The sequence below is a fragment of the Lepidochelys kempii genome, chromosome 16 (assembly GCF_965140285.1).
Source record: "Lepidochelys kempii isolate rLepKem1 chromosome 16, rLepKem1.hap1, whole genome shotgun sequence".
Lineage (NCBI taxonomy): Eukaryota > Metazoa > Chordata > Testudines > Cheloniidae > Lepidochelys > Lepidochelys kempii.
Window position 1 is genome coordinate 3,568,785 of NC_136395.1, and position 27,330 is coordinate 3,596,114.

Consider the following 27,330-nt stretch of genomic DNA (forward strand, 5'->3'; position numbering starts at 1 on the left):
GTTAATATATAGTCATCACTGATCACTTCACATTGCTCATCCACAGGTGCTTAATCCACAGGTCCTGGTTCTTTGTTGTTTAATTAAGTGATCACACAATTTCTCCCACTGGGGAAGTGTGATTGGCAGCCCAGTAACTAAGATACTTTGGAGAGAGGTCTCTAAGTAAGATTAATGAATAGCCACAGTGTCAGTCTCTGGTGTACAGAACCAGTTTACAAGTTTGAGACCAGCAGTAATTCAAGACCTGAGGTAGTTCTCTGAATGCCAGCAAGTAGCTAGCCCAAGAGGAAATTGGGCTGGAACTATGTGGGGCACAACAGAGAACCTGTTCGGAATCTGAATGTAACTTTTAACTACAATAGGAACTGTTTAAGTTCCCACTATTATAATGCAGCCTGTCTTTACAGCATATCCTTCATGAATTTTTGGCCCTATCCCAAAAGACTTGGAGCTGGATCTAGTTTGTGAGGTTGTGAGCCTTTTCAGTTTTTTTTAACAACATGTAATTAACAAGTTGTCTGTGAGAACCCCTATTAGATCTGGCTTCCTGTGAATCACTGACTTGAATAAAATCCTAAAAGCTTGATTAGAACAGTGATCACTGTTAGAAGTATCTAATACTTGCACTTTACAGTGAATAACTTGGCAAGCCAGAAAAATACCTTGACAAATTAGTATGTACCTAACCATCTCGCGAATGCAGAGTACACATCCTGCTCTGAAATTCCCTCTCCACAGCTAGTCTTCATAAACTGATCCCTGTACTCACTTGAAAATAGTCTGCATGTCGACTCCCATCTGACAACTACCCATCCCAAACAGCTTTATCCCCATGAGCATATCATCCGGTCCATTTTAATTGTTTGACAAATCTAGAAGGGCAGGGGCAGAATTGTAACGTCAGACTTGCTACCCTGGCACAGTCTGTTTGCAACCTGAAGAGAGCTGTGTGTATCTGGGGGTGGCAGACGCCTGTAAGACGCCTTTTTCTGGGCAATTAGGCTTCGATGTCTCGCCGGCCAGCTGGTAGTCCCAAAGGGGTGAACAGAACAGCCAACCAGTGAAACACGTCTTTTTCCGAAAAAAACTTCCTGAAGTGACCTGCTTTAATCTGTCTTGGAGATGAGGTTGTCGCCAGCCACTAGAATAAATCAGGGTGGAGCGTGTGGTCAAATAGGGCCCACAGTGCTCTACTATGTGTCCCAGAGCCACTCTGTTTTTAGTAGGGCAGTGAGCCTATCGCAGCATGCTGTGCTGCTGCCCCTCAGCTCAATATACAGTGCTTCATCTTTGGCCTGCAACTTCCATCAAGCTGTATCTCTAATGGAGGAGGGTGTCTGCCATCTAGTTATGCAAACCAAGCATGGAATCTGGGCTCCTAGCACTGCCCTGTGAGCCAACTTTTGGAAACCCCACTTAAGTACTCAGGAGTTCTGATATTTCCCCCTGTTCTGTGCTACAGGTCAAAGTTGCAGAGAAGCTGGCAGCTGCTACAGCACAGGTCTCCCGTCTGCAGTTGGAAATGACTGCTCACCAGAAGAAGGAGATGGACCTGCACACACAGCTGACCACAGCCCTGCAGGAGGCAGAGATGAATGAGGCACAGTTCAACAAGCTGCAAGCACAGCTAGCCGGTAGGGGGTCGGTCAAGGGGGTGGGTTCTATTGCCTAGATCATGATCTAGTTCTCTGTTAACTTGGTCAGCTGTATTGGTGACCTTAACTCTATACTTCAGTGGCAGCTGTCTGAATTGCCAAAAAAGATATATTTATCATAATGTGCCTTAGCTTTCAGCTAGAGGGGCCAACTAGGGGAGAGAAGGAAGCTCTGGCTCTATGTGCAAATCAATGCTTCACCTCCCTGCTGAGACTGCCAACAAAAGAGCCTGTTAGGATGGCCTCTGATGTTGAACCTTCCTGTTAAGTACTGGACGGAGCCCACCAGCCCATCGCTTTTGTCTCTACTGAGCTATACTAGAGTTAAACTGATATACTAGTGGTTCCCTTTCATCCACTGAAGGTGGCCCTGCCAGAGAGTATGGAAGTCCTTTGTGAGTCGTGCAACTAAACCCCTCTTGCAGTTGGGTCAACTAGTCCATCTTCCTATAGCACCATTATCCCAAAGATTACTGAAGCCAGTTCTAGTGTGGAACACAACCAAGGCTTAAGAGAGGAAGTCAATAATTAGCACAGGGGCAGGGATTAGTTAGGCATAATGGAACTACCTGAGTTTGGACTGCATGTGAGATACACCTGCTTTCTGACATTAGCATCTCTTGGGTGAGGAGCCTTGTTGAAATGCCTTGGTTCAGAATATATGCACTAACCTGCGGAGCCTCCTGCTTCCTTCCATAAGAAGCTATGGAGATAAATAGCTTGGCAAGATAGATAAAAGGATATGACATTTAGATGAATAGTAGCTGATAAAATGACATGGGTTTCAACAGTCCTCATACTCTGACAGCATAGGCTGATCACCAGAGGGGGTCAAAAAGAAAGCTTCTCCTCCCCATGCTTAATATTGCAAAGCAGAATGCAAAACCAAAAAATTGACTGAACACTTCAAAGCTTTTGCTGCTTTTTTTCTCACCACTCAGTCTCCTGAATTCTCCTTGGTAATGTGCCTGGAAATGGGGAAGGAGGGCCATACAAAGTCTGCCCTGTTTGCAAATGTGGCTTAATGATATAGATGGGAAAAGAGTGCCTTGTTTCTATGGCACATTCAAAGCTGGAGGAGCCCACAAAATAAAATGCTCTGAGTTCTTTGCAAATGTTCCTCCAAGAGCAGGTCCTCCTCTCCGCTTTTCTCTTCTACCTTTTCCTTCAGACTTGGATTAGGCTCCTTTATGGGATAGAGACTTTGTCATGCATACCAGTAGTGCTTTGCAACTGGGTAACTTCTCAGCATTCATTGGCTGTTTAGTGGACATAACCTGCTGATTGTTTTGCAGACTGTGCAGACTCTAGTAACAAAGTTAATTTCCCTTCTTGGTGAAATCAGTGATTGGAAAAATGAAAACCCATATATTTCACCATGGCTCAATCTTGATTCTTTCTGGGTAAACACAGATCTGGCCTTAAGTATTGTTGTTAGCTGAGACACTGTTCTTGCAATTTCTGCTTCATCTAATTAGAGACCCCTTTTTAGCTCACTGTTAAGCTTTCCTTGGCTCTGTATAGGCACTTGCCTTTAGGAGACTGTGTACTGTGAACCTGAAGAGGAGTTGTTAGTTGTTTGTTTGTTTGTTTGTTTTTTCCCCCACTATACTGACCAATTCCTCCGGCCCCCAGGCTGAATCTTGGCTGTTCTGTCTTCAACTGACATTCTGCTCAATCTGGTAGTAGAGAAGCTGTCAAGGTTCCTTCCCCACTCTGAACTCTAGGGTACAGATGTGGGGACCTGCATGAAAACCCCCTATACTTATTTTTACCAGCTTAGGATAAAACTTCCCTAAGGTACAAACTATTTTAACTTTTGCCCTTGGACTTTATTGCTGCCACCGCCAAGCATCTAACAAATATATAACAGGGAAAGAGCCCACTTGGAAACGTCTTTCCCCACAAAATCCTCTCCAAACCCTACACCCCCTTTCCTGGGGAAGGTTTGATAAAAATCCTCACCAATTTGCATAGGTGAACACAAACCCAAACCCTTGGATCTTAAGAACAATGAAAAAGCAATCAGCTTCTTAAAAGAAGAATTTTAATTGAAGAAAAAATTAAAAGAAGCACCTCTGTAAACACAGGATGGTAAATACCTTACCGGGTAATCAGATTCAAAACATAGAGAATCCCTCTAGGCAAAACCTTAAGTTACAAAAAGACACAAAACCTGGAATATACATTCCATTCAGCACAACTTATTTTATCAGCCATTTAAACAAAACAGAATCTAATGCATATCTAACTAGATTACTTACTAAGTTCTAAGACTCCATTCCTTTTCTGTTCCTGGCAAAAAACAACACACCGACGGAGCCTTTGTTTCTCTCCCTCCCCCACCCTCGCCCCAGCTTTGAAAGTATCTTGTATCCTCATTGGTCATTTTGGTCAGGTGCCAGTGAGGTTATCCTAGCTTCTTAACCCCTTATAGGTGAAAGGGTTTTTCCTCTGGCCAGGAGGGATTTTAAAGGTGTTTACCCTTCCTTTTATATTTATGATGCCCCCCAAATCACAGATAAGGTGAAACGCTGGCTGTGATTTTTTCCTGGAGCTCTAGGAGAAAACAGAGTTAATAAGATGCATGTACCTCTAAATATACTACCAAGTATATAAAGACTAACAATATTTTCCACATCTCAAGGATGATTTTAACCAGTTGATTCCGGGAAACTTTCATGGGAGAAAGAAAAGGAGTACTTGTGGCACCTTAGAGACTAACCAATTTATTTGAGCATGAGCTTTCGTGAGCTACTTCATCTGATGAAGTGAGCTGTAGCTCACGAAAGCTCATGCAGGTGCCACAAGTACTCCTTTTCTTTTTGCGAATACAGACTAACACGGCTGTTCCTCTGAAACCTTTCATGGGAGAGTGCATCAGCCACTTTTAGAAGCTCCTGAGATGTGTTGGATGTCGAAATCAAAATCTTGGAGAGCTAAACTCCACCAAATAAGTTTTTTATTATTTCCCGTGGCGGTGTGAAGCCATTGTAGCACAGCATGGTCGGTTTGCAGGTGGAAACGCCGTCCCCAAACATATGGGCATAGCTTTTCCAGAGTGTAGACAATGGTGTAACATTCCTTTTCACTGACTGACCAGTTGCTTTCCTCTCAGACAGCTTCTTGCTGAGAAACACTACAGGGTGCAATTCTTGATCCGATCCTTCCTACATTAAAACTGCTCCCACACCACGCTCGGACGCATCTGTGATTACTAGGAACGGTTTGTCAAAGTCTAGGGCCCTTAGCACAGGGTCAGACATGAGTGTTGCTTTAAACTGGTTAAAGGCCTTCTGAAACTCTTCGGTCCACTGAACGGCATTTCGCTGTTTTTTTGGTTAGGTCTGTCAGTGGGGCGGCGATTTGGCTGTATTGCGGTACAAATCGCCTATAATATCCGGCCAAGCCTAAGAAGGATTGGACCTGTTTCTTTGACTTTGGGACAGGCCGCTTTTGGATATCATCCACTTTGGCCTGTAGGGGGTTGATAGTTCCTTGACCCACCTGGTGTCCAAGGTAAGTCACTCTGTTTAGGCCTATTTGACACTTCTTAGCCTTAACAGTTAGTCCTGCCTCCCTTATGCGCTAAAAGACTTTTTGTAGATGTTCCAGGTGTTCTGCCCAGGAATCTGAAAATATGGCCACATCGTCAAGGTAGGCGACGACATATTCTCCTAATCCCGCTAGGAGACCATCTACAAGTCTTTGGAAGGTGGTGGGTGCATTCTGCAGCCCGAAAGGGAGTACATTAAATTCATACAGCCCAACATGTGTGGTGAAGGCTCACTTTTCCTTGGCGGATTCATCTAGTGGGGCGGGCTCTTTCCCTGTTATATATTTGTTAGACATTTGGTGGTGGCAGCAATAAACTCCAGGGGCAAAAGGTAAAATAGTTTGTACCTTGGGGAAGTTTTAACCTAAGCTGGTAAAAATAAGCTTAGGGGGTTTTTCATGCAGGTCCCCACATCTGTACTCTAGAGTTCAGAGTGGGGAAGGAACTTTGATACGGTGGCAGCTGTGGGATTTTAAAGGTGTTTACCCTGCCCTTTATATTTATGACAGAAGCGGACTGGGTGCAAGCAGAAGTGCAGGTTTTTTTTTTCCTGGCAGCAAAATGTTAGATTTGCAGTAGCTTTGGTCAAGAGTCCTGACCTGTCCTGGCTTCCCCTGGGCCAGAAACCTTTCCACCTCTTTCTTAAAACAGCTAGTTTCCCAGGTGTCTTCCATGTAGGAGCCATACAGACTCTGAAGGGTTAATCCAGTCAATATGTAATATACCAGTATTTCTTTAGGGTAATAAAATCAACACAAGTAGTCAATCACTTCATTGGATATCTTTGGAGTTTAAGAGGTCATTGCGCAATGAGAGACAGAGACTCTTATAAATGTGTGGGGGTGTATTAACAGGAGTGTTGTATGTAAGACTTGGGAAGTAATTGTCCCACCCAGCTCTGGTGAGGCCTGAGCTGGAGTACTGTGTCCAGTTCTGGGCGCCACACCTGAAGAAAGAGGAGGACAAATTAGAGTCCAGAGGAGAGCAACAAAAAGGGGATTTAGAAATCCTGACCTATGAGGAAAGGCTAAAAGAACTCTTGAGGGGAAAAAAAGACTGAGGGGCAGGGGGTGTTAGGCTTATTCCTTCACCCACTTACTTCCCTGGTCCTTCTTGCATGAACAGAGAGCAACAATACCCGAAGTCCAAAGGTGCAAACAATTCGATGTTTATTGGGGTGAACTTCCAGCAAGCATGATTCCAGTTTCCTTCCTTAGTGTCCCCCTTCCCAGCTCTGACACCACAGAGCCTTACCTGTGTCCCTGTTCCCGTTCCTGCCCTTAGCTAAACATGATTCCAATTTCCCCATCCCCATTCCCTGTTCCCATTTTCCCCCCACTTCCTGATTGCCTGCAGACTATATAGTAAAACTTGAGTTCTGCTTAGCTATACCTTAACCAATCATTTTACTGAAATTTAACTAACCAATCCTAACATATTGGAACATGATTATTTAACCAATTATATCCCACCACCTTAGTTAGTTTACACCCAGCAAAATTAATTATACAGCAGACAGAAACCATCACAGAACCAGACAGAGATTATACAGACAAACAATAGGGAAATGGGGACTACAGTGACAGAACAACAAAGAAATGAGGATTTCACATCCCAGCTATTGATAAGTGAGTTCTTGCCAGACAGGATGCTATCAAACTAAGTTTCCTTTTACATCTTCTAGGCACTTCCCTTTCTCTGGAGGCGATAGGCATTATCAGGACAGGATTGTATTCCTAACAGCCCAATAGCACCTTCTTTCAGTGTGACTAGTTTGGAATGTGAGGATGTGACCATTCGCTTCCCAGCTTATGGCTGCCTCTGCTGCTTAGCCAAAGGCCTTAGCCTAAGCACAGGGCCTCAGACTGTCACAGTAAGAGAAGGCCCTTACACTGGCAGACAGTGATTTGATTCTTTCTTTTATACCTCTATAACTAGCTAAGTGATAAGAATACACCTAAATTCTTAGAGAGTATAGGCCTTTACAGACAGGCCTGAATATCTATATCCTAAGGGGGGGATCCGATAAGTCTTCATATATGTTAATGGCTGTTGTTATGGTACTGATTGATGGTTCTTCTTGTCCACTGAAGGTAGGACAAGAAGTAATAGGTTTCATCTGCTGCAAGGGAGACTTAGGTAATAGGAAAAACTCTCTAACTATAAGGGTAGTTAAGATCTGGAATAAGGTTGTGGAATCCCCATCGTTGGAGGCTTTTAAAAATAGGAGGGACAAACACCTGTGTGTGGGGTACTGGACTTGATGATTTCTCAAGGTCCCTTCCAGTCTTCCATTTCTGTGATTGTGTAAAAGACCTGTTTAACTCTTCCCGTGATCTTTGTACACGTTTGGGGAGTCCCTAATTTCGATGGGTTCTGAGCCACTCTTCTTTGAGACAAGCCTCAGTCTGATTATCACAGCTCCATGATGTTGGGTTACTATTTACCGCAGTGTCTTGCTTATCAACTGTCACGATCCTAATATGCATCTGTTTTGGGTTTGTTTTCATTTCTGCTGTGCAACATTTGTGGGTCACATTCTGTTTAACAGTCTCTAAGCAGCTAACGATGGAAACAAAACTTGGTTTTTCTGGGTCAGTAATTTTATCCCACTTGAAGAGGCCTCTTCATGCTTGTTGAACAGATACTCTGCTTCATGGAAATACAGCTCTAGACAAGCTAAGGCATTTAATAAGCTCTGCAAAGCTGAACTGTGCACCTCTTTGGAGTTCTTGGCCTTGAGCTCTCCACCCAAGCCACTGAAATGTTCAATAAAATGGATGAAATATGCTCCCTTCCAGCTAAATTGCTAACTTAAAATGGAAATGACATGAGGACACACTGTGGATTCAGTGAAGAACTAATCAGCCCCAGGTAAAATTATTTCACAACCTCTCCTCCATCAGGGCAGGGAGCAGTAGAAATGATAAAGTGCAAGTGGCTCAGGCATCTGAAGGTGTGTTGTGTGCTGCTTCGACTGAGCTCCCTTCTGTCGCGCGTCTCCCTTATGCAGGCCACTCACAGAATCATAGAATATCAGGGTTGGAAGGGACCCCTGAAGGTCATCTAGTCCAACCCCCTGCTCAAAGCAGGACCAATTCCCAGTTAAATCATCCCAGCCAGGGCTTTGTCAAGCCTGACCTTAAAAACCTCTAAGGAAGGAGATTCTACCACCTCCCTAGGTAACGCATTCCAGTGTTTCACCACCCTCTTAGTGAAAAAGTTTTTCCTAATATCCAATCTAAACCTCCCCCACTGCAACTTGAGACCATTACTCCTCGTTCTGTCATCTGCTACCATTGAGAACAGTCTAGAGCCATCCTCTTTGGAACCCCCTTTCAGGTAGTTGAAAGCAGCTATCAAATCCCCCCTCATTCTTCTCTTCTGCAGGCTAAACAATCCCAGCTCCCTCAGCCTCTCCTCATAAGTGATGTGTTCTAGACCCCTAATCATTTTTGTTGCCCTTCGCTGCACTCTCTCCAATTTATCCACATCCTTCTTGTAGTGTGGGGCCCAAAACTGGACACAGTACTCCAGATGAGGCCTCACCAATGTCGAATAGAGGGGGACGATCACGTCCCTCGATCTGCTCGCTATGCCCCTACTTATACATCCTAAAATGCCATTGGCCTTCTTGGCAACAAGGGCACACTGCTGACTCATATCCAGCTTCTCGTCCACTGTCACCCTTAGGTCCTTTTCCGCAGAACTGCTGCCTAGCCATTCGGTCCCTAGTCTGTAGCGGTGCATTGGGTTCTTCCATCCTAAGTGCAGGACCCTGCACTTATCCTTATTGAACCTCATCAGATTTCTTTTGGCCCAATCCTCCAATTTGTCTAGATCCTTCTGTATCCTATCCCTCCCCTCCAGCGTATCTACCACTCCTCCCAGTGTAGTATCATCCGCAAATTTGCTGAGAGTGCAATCCACACCATCCTCCAGATCATTTATGAAGATATTGAACAAAACCGGCCCCAGGACCGACCCTTGGGGCACTCCACTTGATACCGGCTGCCAACTAGACATGGAGCCATTGATCACTACCCGTTGAGCCCGACAATCTAGCCAGCTTTCTACCCACCTTATAGTGCATTCATCCAGCCCATACTTCCTTAACTTGCTGACAAGAATACTGTGGGAGACTGTGTCAAAAGCTTTGCTAAAGTCAAGAAACAATACATCCACTGCTTTCCTTCATCCACAGAACCAGTAATCTCATCATAAAAGGCGATTAGATTAGTCAGGCATGACCTTCCCTTGGTGAATCCATGCTGGCTGTTCCTTTTCACTTTCCTCTCATGCAAGTGCTTCAGGATTGATTCTTTGAGGACCTGCTCCATGATTTTTCCAGGGACTGAAGTGAGGCTGACTGGCCTGTAGTTCCCAGGATCCTCCTTCTTCCCTTTTTTAAAGATTGGCACTACATTAGCCTTTTTCCAGTCATCCGTGACTTCCCCCGTTCGCCACGAGTTTTCAAAGATAATGGCCAATGGCTCTGCAATCACAGCCGCCAATTCCTTCAGCACTCTCGGATGCAACTCGTCTGGCCCCATGGACTTGTGCACGTCCAGCTTTTCTAAATAGTCCCTAACCACCTCTATCTCCACAGAGGGCTGGCCATCTCTTCCCCATTTTGTGATGCCCAGCGCAGCAGTCTGGGAGCTGACCTTGTTAGTGAAGACAGAGGCAAAAAAAGCATTGAGTACATTAGCTTTTTCCACATCCTCTGTCACTAGGTTGCCTCCCTCATTCAGTAAGGGGCCCACACTTTCCTTGGCTTTCTTCTTGTTGCCAACATACCTGAAGAAACCCTTCTTGTTACTCTTGACATCTCTGGCTAGCTGCAGCTCTAAGTGTGATTTGGCCCTCCTGATATCATTCCTACATGCCCGAGCAATATTTTTATACTCTTCCCTGGTCATATGTCCAACCTTCCACTTCTTGTAAGCTTCTTTTTTATGTTTAAGATCCGCTAGGATTTCACCATTAAGCCAAGCTGGTCGCCTGCCATATTTACTATTCTTTCGACTCATCGGGATGGTTTGTCCCTGTAACCTCAACAGGGATTCCTTGAAATACAGCCAGCTCTCCTGGACTCCTTTCCCCTTCAAGTTAGTCCCCCAGGGGATCCTGGCCATCCGTTCCCTGAGGGAGTCGAAGTCTGCTTTCCTGAAGTCCAGGGTCCGTATCCTGCTGCTTACCTTTCTTCCCTGCATCAGGATCCTGAACTCAACCAACTCATGGTCACTGCCTCCCAGATTCCCATCCACTTTTGCTTCCCCCACTAATTCTACCCGGTTCTACTCATCTGCTGCCTGCTTTTGTGGCAGCTTGTTATAAACGTACAGCTACAGGTAGCATAAAATCCGTCCTTTACCTGTAAAGGGTTAAGAAGCTCAGATAACCTGGTTGGCACCTGACCAAAAGGACCAATAAGGGGAGAAGATACTTTCAAACCTGTGGGGAAAGGTTTTTCTTTGTGCTCTCTCCAGACAAAGAGAGTGACCAGGCAGGGGAAAAAAAACCCTCTTCTAAACCATACCGAAAATAAGCCTCTAAAATTACAAATTGTAAGTATAGCAAAAAAAAATGCATTCGTTTCTTTTGTTTTAGTTTGTGAATTTTCCCTATGCTAAGAGGGAGGTTTATCCCTGTTTTTTGTAACTTTAAAGTTTTGCCTAAAGGGGAATCCTCTGTGTTTTTTAAATCTCATTACCCTCTAAATTTACCTTCCATCCTGATTTTACAGAGGTGTTTCTTTTACTTTTTGTTTTTTAAGGAGAAAAAAAAAACTTTAAGATAATCTGATAGGTTTTAATGTCCTAAAAACCTAAGGGTCAGGTCTGTGCTCACTTTGTTTACCTATCTGGTTGGTAGATTATTCTCAAGCCTCCCCAGGAAAGCGGGTGAAGGGGTTTGGGGGGATATTTTAGGGAAACAGGAACTCCAAGTGGTCCTTTTCCTAAATCTTTGTCTAACTCACTTGGTGGTGGCAGCAATACTCATCCAAGGACAAGGAAGGATTTGTGCCTTGTGGGAGTTTTTAACATAAGCTGGTAAAAATAAGCTTAGGGGGGTCTTTCTTGTGGGTCACCACATCTGTACCTCAGAATGGGGAGGGAACTCTGACATGGTGGTAGAGGTGGGATCATTTTAAACCAAAAGCACAGACCTAAGGAGTTTAAAAACATTTTTTCTTTTGACAGGTTTCAGAGTTTCAGCCGTGTTAGTCTGTCTGCGCAAAAAAAAAAAAAAAACAGGAGTACTTGTGGCACCTTAGACTACCACATTTATTCAAGCATAAGCTTTTGCTGGCTACAGCTCACTTCATCAGATGCATTGAATGGAACATATAGTAAGAAGATATATATACACATACAGAGAAGGTGGAATTTGCCATATAAACTGTAAGAGGTTAATTAAGATGAGCTGTTATCAGCAGGAGAAAAAAAACTTTTGTAGTGATGATCAAGATGGCCCATTTAGACAGTTGACAAGAAGGTGTGAGGATACTTAATTTAAGGGAATAGATGCAATATGTGTAATGACCCAGCCCCTCCCAGTCTCTAGTCAAACCAAAGTTAATGGTATCTAGTTTGCATATTAATTCAAGCTCAGCAGTTTCTCATTGGAGTCTGTTTTTGAAGTTTTTCTGTTGCAGAATTGCCACCCTTAAGGCTTTTACTGAGTGGCCAGAGAGGTTGAAGTGTTCTCCTACCGGTTTTTGAATGTTATGATTCTTGATGTCAGATTTGTGTCCAGTTATTGTTTTGCATAGAGACTGTCCGGTTTGGCCAAAGTACATGGCAGAGGGGCATTGCTGGCACATGATGGCATATATCACATTGGTAGATGTGCAGGTGAACGAGCCCCTGATGGCGTGGCTAATGTGATTAGGTTCTGTGATGGTGTCACTTGAATAAATATGTGGACAGAGCTGGCATCGGGCTTTGTTGTAAAGATAGATTCCTGGGTTAGTGGTTTTGGTGTGTGGTTGCTGGTGAGTATTTGCTTCAGGTTGGGGGGCTGTCTGTAAGCGAGGACTGGTCTGTCTCCCAAGATCTGTCAGAGTGAGGGATCATTTTTTCAGGATAGATTATAGATCTTTGATGATGCGTTGGAGAGGTTTTAGTTGGGAGTTGAAGGTGACAGCTAGTGGCATTCTGTTATTTTCTTTGTTGGGCCTGTCCTGTAGTAGGTGACTTCTGGGTACTCCTCTGGCTCTGTCAGTCTGTTTTTTCACTTCAGCAGGTGCGTATTGTAGTTTTAAGAATGCTTGATAGAGATCTTGTAGGTGTTCGTCAGAGGGATTGGAGCAAATGCAGTTGTATCTTAAAGCTTGGCTGTAGACAATAGATCGTGTGGTGTGTCCTGGATGGAAGCTGGAGGCATGTAAGTAAGTATAGCAGTCAGTAGGTTTCCGATATAGGGTGGTGTTTATCTGACCATCACTTATTAGCACTGTAGTGTCCAGGAAATGGACCACTTGTGTGGATTGGTCTAGGCTGAGGTTGATGGTGGGATGGAAATTGTTGGTGGAATTCCTCAAGGGCTTCTTTTCTTTACTCCTGCTGATAATAGCTCATCTTAATTAATTAACCTCTTACAGTTTGTATGGCAAATTCCACCTTCTCTGTGTGTGTGTGTGTGTGTGTATATATATATGTATGTATGTATGTATATCTTCTTACTATATGTTCCATTCAATGCATCCGATGAAGTGGGCTGTAGCCCACGAAAGCTTATGCTCTAATAAATTTGTTAGTCTCTAAGGTGCCACAAGGACTCATGTTTTTTCTTTTGGCTGCTTGGAAAGCAGGGAGGTGGTGGTTGTTTTTTAAAAGGACACTTTTTTTTTAAGCTGAAAGCAACTGGACCTTTTTTTCTTTGCCTGAAAGCAGAGTAGTTAAGTCCTGCAAGGGAATTCACAAGCTCTTTTTTTCTTTCCTAGCTCTTCGGTTAGGCTAGGCTAAGCACAGAAAGGCTAAAATGACACACACAAAAAAGTGCCGTCTAAAAAAACCTGAAATTAGTCAGATTTAAAGCTGAAAAAAGATAGGGGAAAAAAAAAAACATAAAAAACAAATGGCCTTAAAGCATTTGGAGTTGAAAGCAGAGGAGAGAAAACAGGCAAAACGCTTGGAGACGGAGTTAGAGCTGAAGCACTTAGATCTGGAAAGGGCTAAGATGGGTCTACCGAATAGCCCTAACAATTCTTCCCCAAAAATCCACAAATGGGAGCGACTGTCCACAGTTTAATAAATCCAGTGATATTGCTAAAGATTTCATCACCTTTAAGAAACTGTGCACTCTCCATGCAATTCCTAGCGATCACAAAATGACCACATTGGTAGCAAAATTGACTGAAAGAGCTCTAAACATATTTAACAAGATGCCTATTAAGGATGCTTCTGACTATGGTAAATTTAAGGATTTGGTTTTAAAACAATTTCAAATTACACCTAAAACTTACAAAGTAAAATTTAAAGCCCTTGAAAGAGGGTCTGGACTAAGTAATGTTGCTTATGTAAACCAAATGAAGGATCTGTTAGATAAATGGGTCAAAGAAAGGGGTGTAATTAGCTTCGAAGGAATGTGTGATTTGATTGTCCAGGAGCAGTTCCTGACTGACCAATAATGATGTAAAACAGTGTTTATGGAATAAAAAAATGAACTCAGCAAAAAGTCCTTGCTTCTTATGCTGATCAATATGAACAGTCCCAGACCGTCAGAAAGGCGGGGCAAATGGGAACAAAACGGGTGGAGGTAGCAAAGAGGAAAAACCCTGGTTGCAGTTTGGGTAGATACCAGAAGGGATACCCCAAGACCACACCCTACCACCGGGGGCAGCTCAAGGCCTCAACTACACCCAAAGAAAACCCCAGACACCTTATCGTCCTACCACACTATTCTCCAGCAACCCACCTCGCCCCAGTGACCAGTCAGCTAGACGATGTTTTAAATGTAACGAGCTGGGGCATGTGAAGGCCGACTGCCCCAAAAACCCCAACAGATTGTAGTTCATTGCACTGGGGTCACACCAAAGGTCCTCAGGCCCAGATGCCTCCCAGATATCCTCAGAGTGAAGAGACTCTGTGAGTGTGGGCGGGAAGAAGGTTATCGCGTGGAGGGACACTGGAGCACAGGTGTCAGCTAACCACCGGTCCTTAGTGGACTCCAAATTTATCAACCCAAAGGCATAAGTGACGATTCAACCCTTCAAGTCAAACTCTTTTGACTTGCCTACAGCCAAGTTGCCTGTCCAGTACAGGGGCTGGTCAGGAATGTGGACTTTTGCAGTCTATGATAATTATCCCATTCCCATGCTGCTGAGGGAAGACTTGGCCCACCATGTGAAGCTAGCCCAGAGGGTGGGAATGGTCACCTGCAGCCGGGCTAAGCAAGCCTTCCCACCTAGCTCTGTTCCTGAGCCTTCTACCAGGGCCCCATCTGTGTTAACAGAGACCCAGACTGAAGTTGTGGAACTGGATCCCAGGCCAATGTCTGTGACAGCAGTAGTGGATCCAGTTGCAGAGACCCAGCCAGAGCCAAGCCCAGAACTGGAACTGGAGGAGCAACCAGCACCAGAACCATTGCCAGCCCCGAGTTCAGCGCTTGCAACCCCAACACCAGAGGGCCCCACCGAGCCCGCCCTGGCAGCAGCAGCTGAACCTGTGCAAGAGGCTCAGCTAGAGCCTGAACCCCAACCTAGCACACCCGTGGAGAGCGGGTCACCGTCCCTGGAACCAGCCCCGTCCCCCGCATCGCTTCCCGAGGGACCAAGCCCAGGTCCACTATCCAGTGAGGAACTGAGGTCTCCAGCATCAAGGGAACAGTTCCAGGCAGAGCAGGAAGCAGATGAAAGCCTCCAGGGAGCTTGGACAGAGCAACCCACCACCTCTCAGCTCTTCTAATTGATCCCAGTTTGTGGTAGAACAAGGACTTTTATCAAAGGAAACTTTCTGTTGGGCACCGGGAGGACTGGCATCCGCAGAGACAGTTGGTAGTTCCAACTAAGTACCGGGTAAAGCTCTTGAGCTTAGCCCACAATCATCCTAGTGGCCATGCTGGCGTGAACAGGACCAAAGACCGTTTGAGGAAGCCCTTCCACTGGGAGGGAATGGGCAAGGATGCTTCTACCTATGTCCAATCTTGTGAGGTGTGCCAAAGAGTGGGAAAACCCCAAGACCAGGTCAAAGCCCCTCTCCAGCCACTCCGCATCATTGAGGTTCCATTTCAGCAAGTAGCTGTGGATAATCTGGGTCCTTTCCCAAAAAAGACACCCAGAGAAAAGCAGTACATAGTGACTTTGATGAATTTTGCCACCCGATGGCTGGAAGCAGTAGCTCTAAGCAACACCAGAGCTAAAAGTGTGTGCCGTGCATTAACACACATTTTTGCCAGGGTAGGTTGGCCCTCCGACATCCTTACAGATTCGGGAACTAATTTCCTGGCAGGGACCATAAAAAGCCTGTGGGGAAGTTCATGGGGTGAACCACTTGGTTGCCACCCCTTACCACCATCAAATAAATGGCCTGGTGGAAAAGTTTAATGGAACTTTGGGGGCCATGGTACATAAATTCATAAATAAGCAAGCCAGTAATTGGGACCTAGCGTTGCAACAGTTGCTCTTTGCCTACAAGGCTGTACCACATCCTAGTTTAGGGTTTTCACTGTTTAAACTTTTGTATGGCCGCAAGGTTAAGGGGCCATTACAGTTGGCAAAGCAGCAATGGGAGGGGTTTATGCCTTCTCTAGAAACTAACATACTGGACTTTGTAATCAACCTACAAAATGCCCTCTGAACCTCTTTAGCCCTTGCTAAAAAAAAACCCTAAAAGATGCTCAAAAAGAGCAAAAAGCCTGGTATAATAAACATGCCAGAAAGCATTCCTTCAAAGTTGGGAACCAGGTCATGGTCTTAAAGGCGCTCCAGACTCATAAAATAAAAATGTTGTGGGAAGGGCCATTCACGGTCCAAAGCGCCTGGGAGCTGTAAACTATCTCATAGCATCCCCCACCTCCAACCAAAAGCCTAAGCTGTACCATGTTAATTCTCTAAAGCCCTTTTATTCCAAAAAATTAAAGGTTTGTCAGTTTGTCAGTCCTGGTGCAAGTGCTGGAGGAAGCAACTAGGGGCAGAGCTCTTCTTGACCTGCTGCTCACAAACCGGGAAGAATTAGTAGGGGAAGCAAAAGTGGATGGAAACCTGGGAGGCAGTGACCATGAGATGGTCGAGTTCAGGATCCTGACACAAGGAAGAAAGGAAAGCAGCAGAATACAGACCCTGGACTTCAGAAAAGCAGACTTTGACTCCCTCAGGGAGCTAATGGGCAAGATCACCTAGGAGAATAAAATGAGGGGGAAAGGAGTCATAGAATCATAGAATATTAGGGTTGGAAGGGACCTCAGGAGGTCATCTAGTCCAACCCCCTGCTCAAAGCAGGACCATTCCCCAATTAAATCATCCCAGCCAGGGCTTTGTCAAGTCTGACCTTAAAAACTTCTAAGGAAGGGGATTCTACCACCTCCCTAGGTAACGCATTCCAGTGTTTCACCACCCATCTAGGGAAAAAAATTTTCCTAATATCCAACCTAAACCTCCCACACTGCAACTTGAGACCATTACTCCTTGTCCTGTCCTCTTCTACCACTGAGAATAGTCTAGAACCATCCTCTCTAGAACCACCTCTCAGGTAGTTGAAAGCAGCTATCAAATCCCCCCTCATTCTTCTGCAGACTAAACAATCCCAGTTCCCTCAGCCTCTCCTCATGAGTCATGTGTTCCAGACCCCTAATCATTTTTGTTGCCCTTCACTGGACTCTCTCCAATTTATCCACATCCTTCTTGTAGTGTGGGGCCCAAAACTGGACACAGTACTCCAGATGAGGCCTCACCAATGTCGAATAGAGGGGGATGATCACATCCCTCGATCTGCTCGCTATGCCCCTACTTATACGGTGTCAAAAGCTTTGCTAAAGTCAAGAAACAATACATCCACTGCTTTCCCTTCATCCACAGAACCAGTAATCTCATCATGGAAGGCGATTAGACAATGTGCCCTTGTTGCCAAGAAGGCCAATGGCATTTTGGGATGTATAAGTAGGGGCATAGCGAGCAGATCGAGGGATGTGATTGTCCCCCTCTATTCGACATTGGTGAGGCCTCATCTGGAGTACTGTGTCCAGTTTTGGGCCCCACACTACAAGAAGGATGTGGATAAATTGGAGAGAGTCCAGCGAAGGGCAACAAAAATGATTAGGGGTCTGGAACACATGACTCATGAGGAGAGGCTGAGGGAACTGGGATTGTTTAGTCTGCAGAAGAGAAGAATGAGGGGGGATTTGATAGCTGCTTTCAACTACCTGGAAGGGGGTTCCAAAGAGGATGACTCTAGACTGTTCTCAGTGGTAGCAGAGGACAGAACAAGGAGTAATGGTCTCAAGTTGCAGTGGGGGAGATTTAGGTTGGATATTAGGAAAAACTTTTTCACTAGGAGAGTGGTGAAACACTGGAATGCGTTACCTAGGGAGGTGGTGGAATCCCCTTCCTTAGAAGTTTTTAAGGTCAGGCTTGACAAAGCCCTGGCTGGGATGATTTAATTGGGGATTGGTCCTGCTTTGAGCAGGGGATTGAACTAGAACCTACAGTCCCTTCCAACCCTGATATTCTATGATTAACGCCCAGGGAGGAGAGAACGCTACGTGGCCTGATGGTGTCTACTACCAAAAAAAAAAAAAAAGACAGTGGCGTGGAAAAGGTAAATCTTTCCATAACCCTTGAACGTATGCAGCCACAGCAGATCAAGGAGCTCTGCACTAGCTTCGCGCCAATGTTCTCAGCCACCCCAGAACAAACCAAACGGGCATACCACTCCATTAACACAGGTAATGCTTGCCCAATTGAGCCCAGCCTTACCAGGTGTCTCCTCAAGCCAAAACTTCTATAAACCGGAAGATCCGAAACATGTTACAAATGGGTGTAATCTGCCCCACTAACTGTTCATGGGCATCTCCAGTCGTTCTAGTTCACAAACTAGATGGAAAGATACGCCTTTGCGTGGACTACCGTAAGCTAAATGCTATAACTTGCCCAAACAGCTATCCAATGCCACCCACAAATAAGCTATTAAAAAAACCGGGACGTGCCCAGTTCATCTCTACCTTAAACTTAACCAAGGGGTACTGTCAAGTACCGCTGGATAAATCTGCCAAGGAAAGGTCAGCCTTCGTCACCCATGTTGCGCTGTATAAATTTAATGTGCTCCCATTCAGGCTGCAAAATGTACCCGCCACTTTCCAAAAACTTGTAAATAGTCTCCTAGTGGGATTCGGAAAATCTACAGTCGCCTACCTTGACAATGTGGCCATCTTTTCTAATTCATGGGCAGAACATGTGAAGCATCTGCAAAAAGTCTTCGAGCGCATAAGGGAGGCAGAGCTAACTGTTAAGGCTAAAAAGTGTCAAATAGGCCTAAAAAAAGTAACTTGCCTTAAACACCAGGTGGGTCAAACTATCAACCCCTTACAAGCCAAAGTAAATGCTATCCAAAAGTGGCCTGTCCCAAAGTCAAAAAAACGGATCCAATCCTTCTTAGGCTTGGCCGGATATTACCGGCGATTTGTACCGCACAACAGCCAAGTCTCCACCCTTAACAAACCTAACCATAAAACACAGCCAAATATAGTTCAGTGGACTAAAAAGTGTCAAAAGGCCTTTAACCAGCTTAAAGCAACATTCATGTCTAACCCTGTGCTAAGGGCCCCAAACTTTAACAAACCTTTCCTAGTAACCACAGACGCATCCAAGTGTGGTGTGGAAGCAGTTTTAATGCAGGAAGAACCGAATCAAAAATTCCATCCTGTCGTTAGCAAAAAACTGTCTAAAAGGAAAAGCCACTGGACAATCAGCAAAAAGAAATGTCACGCCATTGTATAAGCTCTAAAAAAGCTACGCCCATACGTTTGGGAACGGCATTTCCACCTGCAAACCAACCATGCTGCGCTAAAGTGGCTTCATACCGTCAAAAACAATAACAAAAAACTTCTTCGGTGGAGTTTAGCGCTCCAAAATTAAAATTTTGGAATACAACACATTTCAAAACCTTCTAACAAGGTGGCTAATGCACTCTCCTGTAAAACTTTCCCAAAATTAACTGGTTAAAATCATCCTTAAAATGTAAAAAATATTGTTAGTTTTTATATAATCAGTAGTATATCTAAAGGTGCATGTGTCTTATTAATTCTGTTTTCTCTTAAAGCTCCAGGAAAAAATCACAGCCAGTGTGGAGCAGGCTGTCCAGCACTATCTATAATTTGGGGGGCATGTCATAAATATACAGCTAAGGGTAGCATAAAATCCTTCATTTACCTGTAAAGGGTTAAAAAGCTTAGATAACCTGGTTGGCACCTGACCAAAAGGACCAATAAGGGGAGAAGATGCTTTCAAATCTGTGGGGGAAGGTTTTTCTTTGTGCTCTCTCCAGACAAAGAGAGGGACCAGGCAGAAAAAATACAACCTTTCCTAAACCATTCCTAAAATAAGCCTCTAAAATTACAAATTGTAAGTACAGCAAAAAAATGCTTTAGTTTATCTTTTTTGTTTTAGCTTGTAAATTTTCCCTGTGCTAAGAGGGAGGTTTATCCCTGTTTTTTGTAACTTTAAATTTTGCCTAAAGGGGAATCCTCTGTGTTTTAAATCTAATTACCCTGTAAATTTACCTTCCATCCTGATTTTACAAAGATACTGCTTTTACTTTTTTTTCCTTTATAATAAAGTTCTGTTTTTTAAGAATCTGACTGGTTTTTAGTGTCCTAAAAACCCAAGGGTCTGGTCTGTGCTCACCTTACCTATCTGCTTGGTAAATTATTCTCAAGCCTCCCCAGAAAAGGGGGGTAAAGCGGTTTGGGGGGATATTTTAGGAAAACAAATACTCCACATGGTCCTTTTCCGAAATCTTTGTCTAACGCACTTGGTGGTGGCAGCAGTACTCATCCAAAAACAAGAAAATTTGTGCCTTAAAGTTTTTAACCTAAGCTGGTAAAAATAAGCTTGGGGGTCTTTCATGCAGGTCCCCACATCTATACCCCAAAGTTCAGAATGTACCCTAACACAGCTATTCATATTTTCCCTAGGATCGGTGTCAAGGATATTTATGCTCTCCTCCCACCCCAGCTCAGGAGTCTCTCAGCATTTATTTTATTAACTTTATTGCCAGCATAGGACAACTCAGTACAGCCCAGTTCGTAGCCAATCACAAGACAGACAGTGAGACCTTTGTAAAAACCAGCTCAAGAGGGGAAGGTGGGACTGGTGCTTTTTCAGCCTTGTATCTTTTGAGCCTTGTTGAAAAATGACAGCTTTTATAATGGTGTTACTGTAATCATTGGTGCTGAGGCCATTACATGGAGGGGAAGGTGTAGAGCAGATGACCTGTTTAAATATTTGGAAATAACCCCCACACAAGAGCTTTGAGTGTTACCATGTCACAGGTTCTAGTTCCCATAGAAACCACTAGACCCTTCTGTGTTCTACTCTTGCTATGAGCTCTAAGTTTTCTCCCACTCAGATTAACCTGAAATATGAAGTGTGGAAACCCACAGTGAGCTGTGTTCTTGCAGAGCTCCAAGAATCCTCAGAAGACATGCAAGCTAAATTCAGAGCTGAGAAGCAGAGCCGCAGGCAATTGGACCTGAAGGTTACGGCGCTGGAAGAAGAGCTTGCAGACCTGAAAGTGGAGAAAGAGAACCTGGAAAAGGTAGGCCCAGGCATCTGCATTTCGGGGGAGATGTACAGTTCCAGCTGTATGCTAGTGTTTCTGCAGACCCACACAAGGCAAGCCAAATTTTGAAAAGGCAACTCTTTCCCTACAAACACCACAGTTTTGGCACATCAGTTCAGGAGTGCACTTACACAGATTTTAAAGTTCCTTGTACGTTAATGATTGTATATAATAGTAATGACAATGAGATTGCCCACAGTGCCCAAGGGGATGAGACACTATCTGGATGCAGTCCAGACCTGTGCTCAGACATACTATCTGCTCTCCAGAATCTTGTTGAGAGGAAAAAGAAATCCCTCTTGGAGAGAAGCCAGGCTGAGGAAGAGATGGATGAGATTCGCAGGTCCTACCAGGAAGAACTGAACAAACTTCGACAGCTCCTGAAAAAGGCACGGACTTCAACTGATCAAGCAGCAGCAGAGCAGGTGAGGAGACCTCCTCCCACTGGATAGGTTTGTGTGAGTTCCAACTGGAAAGCCTGTTGATTATAGATTGCAAATACACATTGGATAAAGCTGCATCAGTTGCTCAATGAAGAAATAGCACCCTGCTTCGCTAAGGGGATTTGTCTCCAGTGCTTCTCCTCTGCTTTGCTGGCCTTTGTTGGCTTTGCCTTTACCTCCTGCTCCAGGATTCTTACCGATGACTCCAAAGAACTACGTAACCCAGGCAGACAGGAAACTATACTAGGTGGGGAGTAAGGAAGGCTCCTAACTTCAAAAGAATGGGCTGTGATTCTGAGTTTGGTCTCCAGCCAGCTGTTATGTGGCTTTGGGGCAACAGGAGCAGCCTCAGTCCTGATGGGTGCAAATCTTGCCTGCTTGGTCTTCCAGAGCAAATGATGCAGTGATCAGAAGATAGCCAAGAGGCGTACACCCTTGTGTCAACAGAGCAGAGCTCCTTTTTAACTGGTCAGAGTGGAGTTGGGGAAGAGTAGAGTTGTTGGTAGAGGGAAGGGTGAATGGGGCTCCATCACTGTTGGGGACCCTTCAAATAGCAACAGCAACTGGTGAAGCAAGGGGCTGCAATCTGAGCCAGCATTAGAGAATTGCCCTCCCATGGAGGATAGAATTGTGCTTTGTGTGAGGAGGAAATGCTGCAGGGATAGAACACCAACCCCAAGATGGCAGAACTAGGTAGGAGAGTTTGCCTTGCTCCGGCCCCACCCCAGAATTCTGTGCTCATAAGAGTGAATGTGACTGTCATGTCTTGGTAGTTCCCTGCTAATCACTTCTATTACTTCATGGGCAGCTGTCACTCATTCAGGCAGAGCTGGAATCCGAGTGGGAAGCAAAATGTGAGCGCATGCTGGTCTCTGCCAAGGAGCAGCACTTACGGCAGTATCAGGAAGTGTGTGAACAGAGAGACTCTCAACAGCAGCGCATCACCCAGCTGGAAGAGAAGGTAGACTGCCCTCCCTTGCTAACCACTTGTCTATACATTCACTTCTCCACCTCCTTCCCACATGCTGTTGTCCTTCGGAAGCAAATGGGAGGGGTGTAGTGGGGAATCTCGTACCCAGGAGTGCTCTGCCACTTTGGTGTGGCTAGTGTTTTCAGTTTCCTGGCTTCTCAGAGAAGATGATGGTTCCCCTCTTAGCTGAAGGATGTGTCTGGATGTTGCCCCCCTTAACTCCTGGGTGGTTGGGATTAACGAGGAGACTGGCTGTTGATGTATTAGCAGGGGTTCTGTATGGGGCAGAGAAGGGGCATGCTGACCTCAGGACAGAACTAGCTAGCGGGAAATGCTGCAGCTGATGTCTACCGAGCATGACAGTTTTTCTGAGGGGAAAGGTCTGATAGATCTGGTGGAAAGGGAATAGTAAAATGCATCTCTACTGCTGATTAAATTAAACATAAAGAACCAAAAAAAGTGCCACCATAGCTAAACAACAAAGTAAAAGAAGCAGTGAGAGGCAAAAGAGCATCCTTTAAAAAAGTGGAAGTTAAATCTTATTGAGGAAAATAGAAAAGAGCATAAACTCTGACAGGTAAAGTGTAAAAGTGTAATTAGAAAGGTCAATAAAGAATGTGAAGAACAGCTAGCCAAAGACTCAAAGTAATAGCAAAAAAAATGGTAAGTACATCAGAAGCAGGAAGCCTGCTAAACAACCAGTGGGGCCATTAGAGGATCAAGATGATAAAGGAGCACTCAGGGACAATAAGGCCATTGCAGAGAAACTAAATGAATTCTTTGCATCGGTCTTCACAACTGAGGGTGTGAGGGAGATTCCCAAACCTGAGCCTTTCTTTTTAGATGACAAATCTGAGGAGATTGAGGTGTCATTAGAGGAGGTTTTGGAACAAATTGATAAATTAAACAGTAATAAGTCACCAGGACCAGATGGTATTCACCCAAGAGTTCTGAAGGAACTCAAATGTGAAATTACAGAACTAACAACTCTGGTATGTAACCTATTATTTAAATCAGCTTCTGTACCAGATGGCTGGAGGATAGCTAATGTGATGCCAAGTTTTTAAAAAGACTCCAGAGGTGATCCCAGCAATTACAGCCCAGTAAGCCTGACTCAGTACCGGGCAAGCTGGTTGAAACTAAAATAAAGAACAGAATTGTCAGACACAGATTAACATCATTTGTTGGGGAAGAGTCAGTGTGCCTTCTGTAAAGGGAAACTATGCCTCATCAATGTACTAGAATTCTTTGAGGGGGTCAACAAGCATGTGGACAGGGGTGATCCAGTGGATACAGTGTACTTAGATGTTCAGAAAGTCTTTGACGAGGTCCCTCACCAAAGACTCTTAAGCAAAGTAAGGGGTCATGGGATAAGAGGGAAGATCCTCTCATGGATTGGTAACTGATTACAAGATAGGAAACAAAGGGTAGGAATAAATGGTCTGTTTCCAGACTGGAGAGACATAAATAGTGGTGTTTGCCAAGGGTCTGTACTGGGACCAGTCCTATTCAACATATTCATAAATGATCTGGAAAAGCGGGTAAACAGTGAGTTGGCAAAATTTGCAGACGATACAAAACTACTCAAGATAGTGTGATGGGGCAAGGCCAGATGGCTATAGAAAAGTAGTGGGAAATAGATATATTAGCTCCAGGCTAAACAAATCCCTGGTACCAGGTTAAGTGAAATGGGAGGTGGTAGAATCTCCTTCCTTAAAGGAAGCTGCTCCAGGTCAATTAAGACACCTGGGACCAAATAAGAACTTTCCAGAAGGCAGGGAAAATGCTAGGTTGATTGGGACACCTGAAGCCAATCAGGGGCTGGCTGAAACTATTTAAAAGCCTCCCAGTCAGTCAGGTGGGTGTGCATGTCAGGAGCTGTGGGAGGAAGTTGCGCTGTTGGAGAGGCTGAGTAGTACACACCATATCAGGCACAAGGAAGGAGGCCCTGAGGTAAGGGTGAAGTGGAGCTTGAGGAAGTGAGGGCTGCTGTGGGGGAAGTAGCCCAGGGAATTGTACATGTCATGTTTCTAAAAGGTCAGCTACCATAGCTGATACTATTAGGGTCCCTGGGCTGGAGCCCAGAGTAGAGGGTGGGACCCCTTTGCCCCCTGATTAATCACTGAGACTGGGAGACAACAGACTGTGCAAGGAAGGATAACTTCTCCTCACCTCCCTCGCTGGCTTATGATGAAAATGGCTCAGTAGACTGTGACCCTTTTCTCTAGAGAAAGAAGGGTTACGTGGAGGGTCATTGAGCCTCTGAGGCTAGCAAAATCCTCCAGGAAATTCGGGACCCACGGAGCCAAGGACCGAGCTTTGTCACAATAGTTAAGTCCAAAGCAGACTGTGAAGAGTTACAAAAGGATCTCACAAAACTGGGTGACTAGGGGCAACAAAATTGCAGATGAAATTCAATGTAGATAAAAGGAAAGTAATGCACATTGAAAACATAATCCCAACTATACATATAAAATGATTGGGTCTAAATTAGCTGTAACCACTCAAAAAAGAGATCTTGGAGTCATTGTGGATGGTTGAGTGGATGTTTTCAGAGAATGTGCAGCGGCAGTCAAAGTGAACAGAATGTTGGGAATCATTAAGAAAGGGATAGATAATAAGACAGAAAATATCCTATTGCCTCCATATAAATCCATGGTACGCCCACATCTTGAATACTGTGTGCAGATGTGGTCGCCCCATCTCAAAAAAGATGTATTAGAATTGGAAAAGGTTCAGAAAAGGGCAACAAAAATTATTAGGGGTATGGAACAGCTGCCATATGAGGAGAGATTAATAAAACTGGTACTTTTCAGCTTGGAAAAGAGACGACTAAGGGGGCATATGATAGAAGTCTATAAAATCATGACGGGTGTGGAGAAAGTAAATAGGGAAGTGTTGTTTATTCCTTCACATAACACAAGAACTAGGGGGTCACTAAATGAAATTTAATGGGCAGCAGGTTTTAAAACAAACAAAAGGAAGTATTTCTTCACACAATGCACAGTCAACCTGTGGAACTCTTTACCAGAGGATGTTGTGAAGGCCAAGACTATAACAGGTTCAAAAAAGAACTAGATAAATTGATGGAGGATAGGTCCATCAATGGCTTATGATGGGCAGGGATGGTGTCCCTAGACTGTATTTGGCAGAAGCTGGAAATGGATGAGAGGGAATGGATCACTTGATGATTACCTGTTCTGTTCATTGCCTCTGAAGCACCTGGCATTGACCAAAGGCCCACCTAGTCTTTCTGACAGTGGTCTGACTCAGTATGGCCGTTCTTATGTATGTTCTTATTTTTTGTTTCTTTTTTTCAGCTCTCCACTCTGAAACACTCTAGAAATGTAGAGGAGCAAAAACTCTTTGTGTTTCAGGAGCAGCTGGCGCAACTGGGGCCGATCAATGAGAAGGTAAAGGGTGAACACTGAGGCCAACCCTCACTGATGTATTATCTTGACTGAGGCCACTGATGTTGTCCCATTGGGAGAAGAGGAGAGCTTTGTATTGCTTCCAGTGGCTGATATGGGCCCAGTGACAGGATCCAGCCCTTCTACCAGAGAATGCTGCTGCATAGCATCCCAGTGCAGTCATGCCCCCTCCTTGACATCCCAAGGTTGGGGGAGTCCACAGGCTCTTCCTTCCCAGCATGACTATTATCTTCACAGGGGTGGGGCGATGGTGGCTGTTGCTGGAACAATTCTGAGGGAGTTTTGTAAATGCCTCAGCTAGTGAAATCCTGCATAAAGCTGCTTTAGTCAGGAACAGGAGAAAATTGCAGCTTGTGTGTGTTCTGCCTGTTAGGAGCTCTCTGCAAATTTTAGGCTTTTGTTGTTGGTTTTTTGTTTCTTTGCAAGAGATCTACAAAATCATGGCATTGTGAACAAATGTGCTGCTGTCACTAACCTGTCCTGCTGCAAACTGGGCACAGTAGTAGCAAGATGTGAATGTCAGTGAGGATCTATTGAGCTGCTCTGACTTCCTGTTTCCTTTGACAGTATTCAGTCCTACAGTCCCATGTTGCTGCCCTGAAGGCTCGCTATGAAGAGCGTATCAGGGAGCTGGAGAAGGGTTCTCTACTAGAAAATCAGGAGAGATCTCCGCCTGCAGACGCTACAGAGGAGGTGAGCTGGCCCAGCCAGGGTGGTCTGGTTTACCCTCATCAGAGTTCTCTACTTCATGTCTACCCTGAACTTTTTCCCTAGGTAGGGGGAGAGTTATTTATTAAACACATGGCAGTGCCTTATTCTTTGGGGGAAGCATACCCAGAGGATGAGCTTGTTCCTGTGTAGAGTACTACTCCTATCAGGGGCCTTGGAGGGAAAGATGCAGTGTGACTCCTGGTGTGAAGTCCTGACCCCTCAATACAGATTACTACTCATAGATTCTAAGGTCAGAAGGGACCATTATGATCATCTAGTCCGACCTCCTGCACAACGCAGGCCACAGAATCTCACCCACCCACTCTTACGAAAAAAACTCTCACCTATGTCTGAGCTATTGAAGTCCTCAGATCATGGTTTAAAGATTTCAAGGAGCAGAGAATCCTCCAGCAAGTGACCCGTGCCCCATGCTACAGAGGAAGGTGAAAAACCTCCAAGGCCTCTTCCAATCTGCCCTGGAGGAAAATTCCTTCCCAACCCCAAATATGGCAATAAGCTAAACCCTGAGCATATGGGCAAGACTCACCAGGCAGATACCCAGAAAAGAATTTTCTGTACTACTTAAAGAATGAAAATCCTGGTAGCCACCTCCAGCTCTGGGGTGACGTACCATTTGCACATGACAGTCTCCAGCCCTGGCATGCCAAATGTGAAAGGTGCAGTCTCTTAAAACAGAACTGTGGCCCCTCTTGACCTGACAGTTCGGCTGTATGGAGAAGCCTACAATGTTGGTTTGGTGACCCATTCTTTCTTACATG

At 44.8% G+C, this 27,330-nt stretch overlaps 1 protein-coding gene across 13 annotated transcripts in view; it reads left to right on the forward strand.

Moving 5' to 3' along the window:
• FKBP15 (FKBP prolyl isomerase family member 15) overlaps nucleotides 1-27,330 on the forward strand; it is a 126,514-nt gene that overhangs the window by 91,167 nt on the left and 8,017 nt on the right. For all 13 annotated transcript variants that reach the window (XM_073313897.1, XM_073313898.1, XM_073313900.2 and 10 more), the window contains 6 exons: nucleotides 1,466-1,637; nucleotides 20,836-20,972; nucleotides 21,266-21,421; nucleotides 22,248-22,400; nucleotides 25,730-25,822; nucleotides 26,408-26,533. In XM_073313897.1, the coding sequence (XP_073169998.1) occupies nucleotides 1,466-1,637; nucleotides 20,836-20,972; nucleotides 21,266-21,421; nucleotides 22,248-22,400; nucleotides 25,730-25,822; nucleotides 26,408-26,533 (837 nt within the window). The remainder of the gene's footprint in view (nucleotides 1-1,465; nucleotides 1,638-20,835; nucleotides 20,973-21,265; nucleotides 21,422-22,247; nucleotides 22,401-25,729; nucleotides 25,823-26,407; nucleotides 26,534-27,330) is intronic.